Source organism: Zeugodacus cucurbitae, chromosome 2 (assembly GCF_028554725.1).
Source record: "Zeugodacus cucurbitae isolate PBARC_wt_2022May chromosome 2, idZeuCucr1.2, whole genome shotgun sequence".
NCBI classification, from domain to species: Eukaryota; Metazoa; Arthropoda; class Insecta; order Diptera; family Tephritidae; genus Zeugodacus; species Zeugodacus cucurbitae.
Genome location: NC_071667.1, coordinates 28,947,702 through 28,960,087, shown reverse-complemented (window position 1 = coordinate 28,960,087; position 12,386 = coordinate 28,947,702). Strand labels below are relative to the sequence as shown.

Below are 12,386 nucleotides of genomic sequence, written 5' to 3'. Positions count from 1 at the left end.
GTATTGCTATCTCTGTTCTTCATTGGTAATGCTGAGCACAGTTGCATGGTAAAATTTGTAATAGATTTCAGGGTTGCTTTACACTGATACAAGAAAGTTTTCATACAGTACTCATAAGTAAACTAAGCAGATTTTAAAATAAATTTATATTATTTGTTATTTTCTGTTTAACTTTTACAGTAACAAAAAAGCACGCCGTTCTGTTGATTATGATGAATCATGTAGCGAAAATGATCATGAGGAGGAATTCTATTATACAGAAATCGAAGATGAAGATGATGACTACAAAACACCGAGCCCTACATCACCACCCACTCTCAGCCACCGTGATATGGCTCGCCCACCACACGAAGACCCAGAATACCAAAGAAAAATTGTGGGCAATTTCAAGTAAGTTTCCTTTATATTTTTATATAATTCACCCAAATAACAATGAAATAATTTAATATACACATAATAACATGAGCATGGTGTGAAATGTATATACTACAATTACAAATTTATTTTGAAGTTGTGTTACTTTAGAAGTTAACGAATAGTATGCATTTTTTTCAAGTAGCTCATACATTTAACATCCGACATAACCAAACTTCAGTACACGTTCAATGCAAACAAAAAATGACGTTTATTATTTTCCTAATTATAGACAAGGACGTGTCAACCAACAACAGCAGTTGCAACAAAATCAGGGTCAACATTTAAATAACAGCAAGACGGTATTTCATGGTGGCACTTATCTTGCTAATAACAACAGCCACACCAGTCAGCAAATGCAGAGCAATTGCGTATCGACTTCACTTCTAAATCATGACAACTACTGGCAATCGTCATCAGTACCGGTAGTACAATTAGCACAAACCGCCATTTCATCGGTCACATCTAACTCGAGTCAGCAACTTCATCAGAATCAACAGACGCAGCAACAGTCTCAATTCAATATCAAACACGCTCGATCGTCGCCACGTCCGTCCCAGTCGACAGCGCCATATCCATCTCCAACGTACCATCACAATTACAGCAGCAGTCCGAATACTTGCATCAGCAGTAATAGCCATGGTAATGTCAACAGCAATACAGGCAGCAGCCAAAGCAGTTCCATCACACCCAATAATAGCGGTGCCAATAATATGCTACAACAGTTGTCCCACCAAAATATTACGGTGACGGCACATCACACTGGTGCTCATCACAATCAGCCGCAGCCGCAGCCACAGCAACAATTACCAGCTGTAACTATTACGCCAAATTATACGAATCAGCAATCGCAACAACAACTACAACAAATACATGGTCACCAACAATCAACGCAATCCAGCGCTGCTGGCACTATTGTAACAATATCCACGGCACAAGTGCACCAACAATCACAACAGCAACAACAGACATCTCATCATCAGCAGCAACAACATTCACAACATACAGGCGTTGCCACTACAACCAAACACACACCGAACTCACCAAATAGACGCACACGAGGTGAGAACAAGAAGTGTCGCAAAGTATACGGTATGGAACGTCGTGATCTATGGTGCACTCAATGTAGGTGGAAGAAAGCATGTACCCGATTCGGTGACTGAAAAAGGATAAAAACGCCAGCGACGGCGGAAACGACGACGACGGCGACAGCTGTAATAACAGCGAAAATGATTTCGACGAGGACCACAACGACAGAACTGGCAGCAGGAGCGAAATCGAAGTCACCAATGCATACAATTGACACTGGCAATACAGTCACGGTAGCGCCAACTTATGCGAAGTACAAGCGAACAAGCAACAATTACAATAACAATAATATTGGCCATAACAGCAACAAATATAAATATTTGGCAGCTTCCGCACCAGCAACTGCCGTGGCTACCTCCGTCATTGTTAAGCCACCAAATAACTTAAGAAAAACCACTGCTAGCAATAATAACCACCAAAACACTGCCAATGGCAGCAACATAGACCATACGCCGATGACTAGCAAACATAATAATTATGGTACAAACACGGACGCTGATGCACATCAACAACAGCAACAAATACAAGTTGTTACGACTGCCAATAACAGCAACAGCACTAATAACAATCACTTGCTGACCACTGCTGCCTCAAATACTGAACACGACATTTGTATGCGAACGTCGCTGCCATCCCAATACTTTCCTTAAGCACCACCGCCACACCACACACACACCACCACACAAGAGTTAGCAACATTAGGGCTGAGCCCCACAACAAGACAGCATTATCTATGGCTGGCCGCGAAGACAAGTATGAAGACGTTATAAAAGCCGTAATAATCATAACAGTAAATAATATTTCGGCTATGTTATTTAACATTTGCTGCAATTTTTATCGTACATTATTATTATTTTTTGTTTTAATATGTATTTAAGAAATGACTTACAATATTTTTTGCTTTTTTGTTATTGCTTATATTTTTGTTGTCTTTACTTATTTGATTGATGATTATTTTGATCAGCCTTCAAAGGCAATTTTACACTTTAAATTAATTTTATAAAATTAGAAAAATTTTTCTTTACTTTTAATTCATGTATGAATGTATGTTTATACAAGTACAAGGTATAACAAACATGCATATATATGTATACATATATAGATATATAACGGTACATATAGTATTAAGAATTTCAACCTTGCGCGACTCTACCATTATCCACACATCAACCGGAGACCTAGTAGATGCATACACAGTTGGAAAATTAATTATTATCTACAACGTACTCGTACATATGTAAAGTTACAATAAAGTTGAATAAACAATTTAAATAGATGTGAAAGTAATTACTTTTAAATTTACAAAGAAAATATGTATATGTTAATTATGTTATATACATATATACATGTATATATACCATATATATACAGGCAATGTTTATAGACAAATGAAACAGCTACGATATGTGTGTATGTTGCATAAGTATATAGATAGATAATTAAGTATTACATTAAACATAATCATAACAACGGTAATGTTTAACTTCATTTAAATAGCAAAATGTTAAAATAAGACAAAAGAAATAAACAGAAGCGAAACCAACCAACTCAAAACTTATCTTTAAGTTAGCTATAAAATATGTATGCCTGCATACACACAAACTCTTGAAAATGAAGTAGTACCCCAACTAATTTACTCCGATTACTACCTTAAACTCTAAAAAAACTCACTTTTCAATTTCAAAATCATGTTGACACAACTTCCACTTATCACGGTCAATTATAAAATCATTATACATATGTAATGCTTTTTGAAATGTTAAACGTTTCCAAATATATCGTACATACATATTACCCAACATGGACACATGTGAAAAACGACAGAACCATTTTTCTTTAAATTGTTTGTTTACAATAAGTTTTCGATTAACAGGTTACTAAAATTAAACACATACATTATGAGTGTCAACTTGTTTGGCAGGAGTATAACAATAATTATTTGCAAATATAACATTTATGGTTAATATGTATGTAGGTACATATGTATAAGAGTTTAGATTGTGATTACGAAGTCCTATTTATTTCATCCAATTAAAGAAGGCAAACAGTATAATTTTTCAAAATTATTATATATAATAAAGTGAATAACATTTTTTAACTCTACGAAAAGACAGTTCGAGAAATAAACCAAACATAAATTGATGATAAAGTAGAACTCTCGCAAGATATTGAAATTAAAAAGAAGTGTTCAAATTAATGTAATCGATAGATCTAAATTTAAAGAAAATTATAATTATTATATATTTTATTTGAAATATACACATTTCGTTCATTGGATAAATTTAAAAATTATGAATATTTTTGTACCTAAATTTATGTACATGATTAGAAAGTAGCTCTGTATAAAACTACTATTATGAATTTCATTGACGACTAAATTACACACAATTTAAAATAACGACAATGATTCTAAGAATACTTTACTGGTGTAGAATTGTCACTAGCGTTTGTAATGAGCTAAAGACTCACTCATTTCAAATTGCACCTATGCATACATATGTATGTGTGTGTAATTTCTCCACAAAACTCTTTAAATTTATTTTTAAATTTCGGATTTTAAGAATATTCTTTTAATTGAAGTATACGAATGCATATTTTCTCTTTTGCATATGTGATTTGCAATGATCTTATTTTAGAAAATACACCAAGCTTACCTTCGTATGTCAACGAAATTCGTGGTAGTGGCCATTGTATATACATAAATTTTGTTTTCATTAGATAAACTAATATTTTTTGTTATCAAACTATATTGTATAAGAGACGCATTAAAACTAAGTACGTACATGTATTCATCATGATAAATATATTTTCACATTCTAAAATGATAATTTTCGTTAGCACTTTTGTAAACGTGTGTATGTACACGGGCAAATGCGTGTCAACGTTGTGCTATAACTTAATTTATCTACTTTCACATCTTCCCCTGCTAAACAATGACTTTCATACACTTGTACACATTTCTATATATTAATGATTTAATTATTTTTTGGCAATTACAAGAAAATCTAATTTTTAAGTGATATTTTTACAAAGTTTCGCTGAACTAGTATGTATTAGCATAAGAAGTTATGAATAAACAAAATACATTTACCAACAACAACAACAACAAAAACACCAACACAAAAACCGATAAAAACCAAGAACAAGTTGAATTATGAAAGTAAATTTGTGGAGAAAAAGAAATAAAAAATAGAGAAGTGTAAGCCACTCACTCACTTGCATAAAATCACGCCCAACTTCCCCTTTATATGTACATTGGTACATGCATACATACATAAAGTTTATTGAAACTATAAATACAAAACATACATTTTAAACTTTAATAAACAATTGTTATTTATAATTAAAGATAAAAGCCCAAAAACTAAACTTTGTTTCTATTATTTTACAACTGTTTTTTTTATTTTTCTTTAAGCACTACAATTTCATTGTTTATTATTTGGATTATTAATTCACTGCAGACAGTTAGCAAGTAGCTTCTAAATGGATTTGGGGTATTTCAAAAATCGAAATTATCTGTCATATTTGAGGTGTTTGTGAAAAGATTTTTAACTTCGACAAGGTAATTTAAGTTGGGGAGACATTCAAAAGTGCTAACAAGCACCTTTCAATGGTTCACTTTAGTATAAAAATAAAATGTCGAGTACAAATGATATTCCGCTGTATTTGCAAGGACTCGCATAAGCACATGCATACATACATTTTTTGTTAATATGGGTATGTGACCATATGTGGTACCAGAGAATGTAAAATATTAATTAAAAATATAATATAAATTATATGTTCTCTGAGGGTACAACATGGACTCGCCTAAAAGTATGCAACTATCGAATGGAAAAGTGCATAAAAATAGTGCTGCCAATTCAAATTACAATTTTTTGTTAAATGTCAAAAAACGACACCATATTTTTGAATAAGTCCACTTTTGTTAATGAATTTTTAGAAATATTTTAGTAATTTAAATTATAAAAAAAAATCATATCAGTTACAAGCTTCGTGAAAACCACTTAAATGTTGCGAAACCAACACAACACCAATTAATATTATGCATAACTCACATTCATCATTTCGACTTGTAAACATACATACTTATACATACATATATGTTACATGTAAATGCGTGCACGTAAAATTAACAATTGCTAAGTAATGATAATAAAATGAAAAATTAAACTTACACCAAACCCGCGAGAGAGTTGTTAATTTGAGTTTTTAAATTTACGCTCGATTACGATCTGCGAAAGACTCACAATATAATTTAGGAACCAAACTAGTATTTACTTAAGTATACACGTAAAATACGTAAGTACTGCACCCATTGAATTCGAATACATAAATATGCGCCAGTTAAGTACGTTTATATTTAGCGGTAAATAATCGCATACTCGTATATGAATTTCCATACTTAAAAACTTTGTAATTTCAATTTACGAATCGGCGAAATCGAAATTATTTACGAACTTGAGAAAAAAAACAACCAAATAATTTGAAAAACGTGATCAAAGCATAAATGAACACTTAAACACTGCCAAACATTAACGCGTTTTCTAAACTACATTCGCTTCTAAACTAGGCGTTATTTATTGCTCGTTTACATAGTACCCACACCTTGACATGTGATCGTTGGATTAGGGTAAATAAATAAATAAATTTGTTTCACAAGCACCATACGAACCATCAACATTATACATAATACACATGCGCACTTGTAGATAATTTCATAAGCTCACTTTTAAAAATATTCGTTTTCCAAGTGAACACTAGACGAAATTTTTATATTTTTCTAATTTATTCGTTTCAAAATGTATAAATGCAATGCCAAATATCTTAATTATTTTTCTTAAATAGAAATAAATTTAATTTATGTAAATATTTTTACAGTTGGCTTGAAAGACAACAATTTATTGTCGTCCGCTATGGACTGTTTTCCGTAATTTCTATTAAAACAGTAATAAATAAACAACTAAATATTTTGCCAAACATTAGTCAAATAACTTTGATATTGGCTTCATCATTTCTTCTTTTTCTAAGAGTGTTACTAAAGCTTCTCAGACCTTTTTCAGTTTTTCGGTTACTATTTTTCGAAAGTCTCAGTTACGACATCGAATAAAAATATGATTCAGCATATTATAGCATAACTTTTGACAATTCTCATACAATTTTAGTAACCAAGTTCTCAAAGAATTTTGACGGGAAAAGTGTTCACTTTCAATTTCAGTTTACTTTCATGATTACTTTTTATTTAAACACACGTCGTTACCACAGATTATATACATACATTCTTAAAATAAAAGAAAAAATATATTTATACTAAAGCAATATATGTAGACTACTAATCGGCAACTAAAAACTGAACAATCACACCTTAAGACCGCTACTCGGGCGCCATCAATCGATTACATCGATCAATACGTACACGTATATGACATAAAATCAACCCTAGAACTAATATTATTCACTTTTTATAGTATGTACTGATGATGTACCCATTTCGAAAGGAAAATTAAATGACTGATTTATTAAATTATAAAACTAAACAAAACAAAAACAACAATTCAAGAAGTAAATTACAAATACTTTGTGTTGAATAATAAATTATGTAAGAAATCGCTTTTTTAAATTTTGAATTGACAAATCGAAATTTTTTACCGTAATTAATGTAAACATCCCAACTGAACCGAACAACTCATTACTGTAAAGTATAAATTAATAACTTAAAAATCAAAAATTAGTATTAAATATTTTCTACTTGATATTGATTTTCAAGGAATTTAGAATTATTTATAAGATGTTGTTGAAATCGATAAAATTGAAATTTTCGTGGGTCATTAACTAAAATGAAAACGTGCTCGTACATATAATGTGACTATATATAAAACAAACTTACATACAAACACCCATGTCTGTGCGAATTGAAAGTCCAATTAATATATATATATATTAACAATTAATATATATATATAATATATATATATATATATATATATATAGATTTAGAGTTAAACTATATTACATAATAATTACGCCATTCCCTTTCACCCTCTCCTTCAAAAAACAAAAAAAAATAAAATAAAAATGCAAAAAACAAAGCAAAATAATTGTTTAAAAAAATTAAAAAATGTACTGAAGTAAGCACTAAAGATATATATAAATATATGTAAACCAGCACAGATTCGGATATATTGAAAATAAGTTAGCGCATACATATACATATACAAATACGTAAAGTAGTAACTCGATAAGTCGAATCATAATTTTAAATGTACTAAGTTAATACGGTATCAATTGCGACCAAGCCGATCTTTATTTACTATGCGAAGACACTTTCAAGACTTTGCGCTACATTTCTTCGGATATGGATACATATACGTATACAAATAAATAGTATATGTATATGAGCATATATTTACATATATACTGTTTAATATAAGTGAATACTTTCTTTTGGGACGGAATTTTTCAATAATTTCAATTTGAAAAATATACGTATTTAAATATTTAACTATACGTATACGTATTTAACTAATTAAACTAACGTTTAATGCATTACTTCCAATCTAGTTGTAATATACATATGTATATAGGACGTTCCACTATTGCCGAAACTAATCATACTAATGTATCCTGCTCCGCTCAACTCCTCAAAAAGCCATATACCAACTGAGTTTGGGTAAATGAAGGTGGGCGTGCCAAGTACGCAAAGTTGGCTTTTGTTAGACCTAAAACATTTCCCATTTAGTTCATACATTTTTCTCACCTCGTCGTATTTGAATGCACTTAAAGTAATTCCATCTTAGAAAATCTGACAATATAGTTTAGAGAAATCACTTAATGTATTTCAAATTAAACTACATATAAATCAGAAAAAAAATAATTTTCATATAACATCCGTATAGATTTCTCAGAATATAATAATTTAGAAAACCAAAATGGCCTATCTCTTGATTTAAATATTTTTTTTTTTTAAATACAGTTGAACTTCAATAACTCGAAGTTCTCCAAAACTCGAACTCTTAAATTGGCAATAGAAGTCAATTTTCATACAAATGTCCTTCCATAACTCGAAGTCTCTCTAACTCGAAGTAATTCGAGTTATGGAAGCAGTTTTAAGTATAATGTGATGTTAGAAAGAGATATTTTTCAGTTTTTTACTGAATTTAGTGCGAAAACTAATGAAGTATAGTTATCGATGAAACTGAAATACTACTAAAAGACGTAATTGTAGAGTTCTTTCTATCTATGACTTGATTTGGATAAAAAATCTGTTAAGGTTTTTGATTTCGAAGATTTCGTAATACTTCCGTTGGATAATGAAAACCAAAATAAAATTTGCCTCTTTAATGTTAAAATAGCGACAAAAATTTGTTAACTAAAGGCTCCGTTCCCTATATTGATCCTAAAGCACAATGTTTCAAAATCTCAGTGAGCCAACTCTTCCGACAAAATATACAATATCTCGTAATTGTTTAACTATTTTGTTAACAAATTTGTATATCTTGAATTATTGAAATTTGATGTGGTAGAACGTCCTATATACTTACAATGTGTATGTACATATGCACTATAGTTTGAGCAAATCGTAACATATTTCTCAACATTCATTATTTACTGTGTTATTTCGGCGTTGGAATTAAGTAACTATATATATATAATATATATAAAATATATGTGTGTGCAGTTTATATACACTACATAGTTATCAAATTAGTAACTTTTAAACGATATAACCAATTCGACTGACGAATACAAATCAATTGATGTAAATGTCTCTATAAGTAACCAATTAAATTAAGTATTGGACTGAAATGCGAAATTATTTATAAATATAAATTTAAAAAAAAAATTTAAAACAAATACTTTTTTGACGTATTCGGCACTATACTCGTACATATTTGAAAGTTTTTACAAATTAAATTTAATGAAAATAGCACACCAAATAAACATTAATTTAAACAATTTTAACGACTTTGTGAACTTAATTGTTTTACGTACACCTTAACATTAACTCGCGTATCTGACCCGTTAACGTATTATTAAACCGTTAAGTTATTTATAGTAGGCTAAAAACTAATGTGCATACTCGTATATATAAATTAGAGATTATAAAATTGGCAATTCTACTGGTTGTACGCACATTTTACAGCAGCAATATGAGTCTTTAGATACACGCATATTAAAAACTCGCCTGACGAACATTTTGGTTTGCTCCATCGCCGCACCTCGTTTTCGGACGCAGGCGCTTGCCACAAATAACCGAATAATCCTTGCACATGGTTGAAAAGAAATTGCAAATTGTCAAGAAAACAAAAAAGAAATAGTTGTACTCAAGTAGCTGATCAGTTTTTGAAGTTAAGGCAAATGCATATGTTGGTACATATATAAAATTGTATCATTTAAGCAGCAAGCGGAAACCTTAAAAACTTACATACATACAAATGTACACGTATATTTATATACGTACATACATACGAACGTGTTTGTGTATGTACATATGTGTAAGCCTAATGGTCCTAAAAATACAAAATAACTCTATCCGATATCCTACAGTTTGTAAAATATAAAATATTGGCATATGTTTTAAGACGCAAAAATATGATTATTAAATAAATATATTTAATACACATACATACATACATACATACATACATACATACATATTGTAAAAGTACATATTACAAAACAAAAACTAAAAGAAATATGAAATAATGCGTAAATAAAGTACATATGAATTACTGATGGTTGTTTCAAGCTGGATTTCTTCATTGTTAAGGGGTTCGACAGAAAAAACAATGTTTCGAAAGAGGCAGAGAAAAATTAAATCGGTTCTTGAGGTTGGGTAACTTCGTATTTATATCTATCCTAATAATCGGACCTGTCATGCTTTCCGACGAAATTCACCGGCCAACAATTGCTTTTGTTCAGTGTCAGATAGTTATTTGAAAGTTGAACAGGTTCGTATTTGAATCGATCACATATTTACCTTACTTATTACCTATTCCTTAACTGGAAATACCAAGTGAAGCCAGGTCACTTTCCACTTGGTCTATTCAACGGAGTGGAGGTCATCCTCTTCCGCGGCTTCCTCCAACGGTTACTGTATCGAACACTTTCAGAGCTGGGGTGTTTTCATCCATTCGAACAACTTGACCTAGTCAGCGAACTATATATGACCTTTTTTCGCTGAACTATGTCAATGTCGTCGTATAAATCGTACAGCTCATCATTCCATCGTTTGCCGTATTCGCCGTTGGCAATGTTCAGAGGACCATAAATCCTCCGCAAAGCCTTTCTAGTCTAGTCTTGTACTCATTCACCACCAGACCCATACGCTTCGCTTCCTTATCCAGTCCGGAAAAAGCAGAACAAACGGCGCGGTTGTTGCTTCCGATGATATCAATTTCATCGGCATACGCCAGTAAGTGCACACTCGTATAGTAGATTGTACCTTCTCTATTTAGTTCTGCAGCTCGTAATATTTAGCGATAGATTGAAAAAGTCGTAAGATATTGAACGGCTCGGAGAGGTCCTTCCCGTGGTTAGTATCGATTCTTCTCTCCCGGGACTTTTCCAAGATTTGGCACATGGTGAATATCTGGTCCATGGTGGATTTTCCAGGTCTAAAGCCACACTGATGAAGTCCAATCAGTTCGTTGACGGTAGGCTTTAGTCTTTCACACAATACGCTCGACAGGACCTTATATGCAATGTTGAGGAGACTTATACCACCGTAATTGGCGGATATTGTGGGGTTTCCCTTTTTATGGATTGGGCAGAGCACACTGCGATTCCAATCGGCGGAAGAAGCTGATGCATGCACCCTATCAGATCTTCGCGCCGGTTTGTTGTTCTTCAAGCGGGTAACTGCTATTCGAATTTCTTCATGGTCGGGCAATGGAACATCTGCTCCATCGTCGTCGATTGGGGAATCGGGTTCGCCATCTCCTGGTGTTGTACTTTCACTGCCATTTAGCAGGTCGGAGAAGTGTTCCCTCCAATCCCGTAACCAGATTACCTCCTCGGTCTCTACATGATAATTATAGAATTTTCATTGAAACACATTTTTAAAAAGCTGTAAAACATAGATTTATACCGAGTTTTATTTATTTAATTCGCATATCGTTATATGTACATACGTTAAAACATTTATTCTGTAATTTTGTTTGTTGCAGTTTGTTATTGTTCGGATCTTGATGTCTGCATCCCATGATTTTGTTACATGATTTATGCAATCCATAAATGTAATACCATTTTTTTGTTCGCCTCTATACGATATAGGGACTCCTTTAAGATTTTAAATTTTGTATTATGCCCTGTTCGAAAAGTTCGATTTATGGATGGAAACTTTTATTAAATTAGGTTTCTATTGCCAATTCAAGAGTTCGAGTTATGGAGAACTTCGAGTTAATAAGTTTGAGTTATGAAAGGAAATTTGTATTGAATTTGATTTTTAAACGCTATTGCTAAAGTTTAGTGGATCCAACCGAGTCGACTTCTAAATTATAATGGAGGTATACAATATGTATTCTAAAGCAAAGATTAAATTATTTCGTATCTCGTTATCTCTCGGTCAGACTAAAGCATGGTCACATATGATATATTCTGTAATACAGCTCAGGTCTGCATGATTTCAGAACTGCTTCTTCAAGTAAATGGTTACAATAAAACAACGGTTTGAAAACATGACGGAAAAATACTACTTCGTCGGTTTCGTCTAACTTTTAAACCATTTCCACTCGATTTGGAAAGTAAGGAAATGGATACAAAAGAAAAACGAACAAGAAATGAAGGGCTATGTTTGGCTTTAATCAAACATTTTATACTCTCACAATTTAAGTATGTATTTTTATTATGAGAATACACCATTTAACTCATATGTATATGCG

General features: G+C 31.8%; 1 protein-coding gene across 2 annotated transcripts in view; it reads left to right on the top strand.

Annotated features, from left to right (window-relative positions):
• Positions 1–4,405, top strand: part of LOC105213620 (zinc finger protein 395) — a 268,922-nt gene extending 264,517 nt beyond the window's left edge. For both annotated transcript variants that reach the window (XM_011186577.3, XM_011186576.3), the window contains 2 exons: positions 181–390; positions 647–4,405. In XM_011186577.3, coding sequence (XP_011184879.2) covers positions 181–390; positions 647–1,577 — 1,141 coding nt within the window. In that variant the 3' untranslated portion in view covers positions 1,578–4,405. The remainder of the gene's footprint in view (positions 1–180; positions 391–646) is intronic.
• Positions 4,406–12,386: the final 7,981 nt, after the last annotated feature.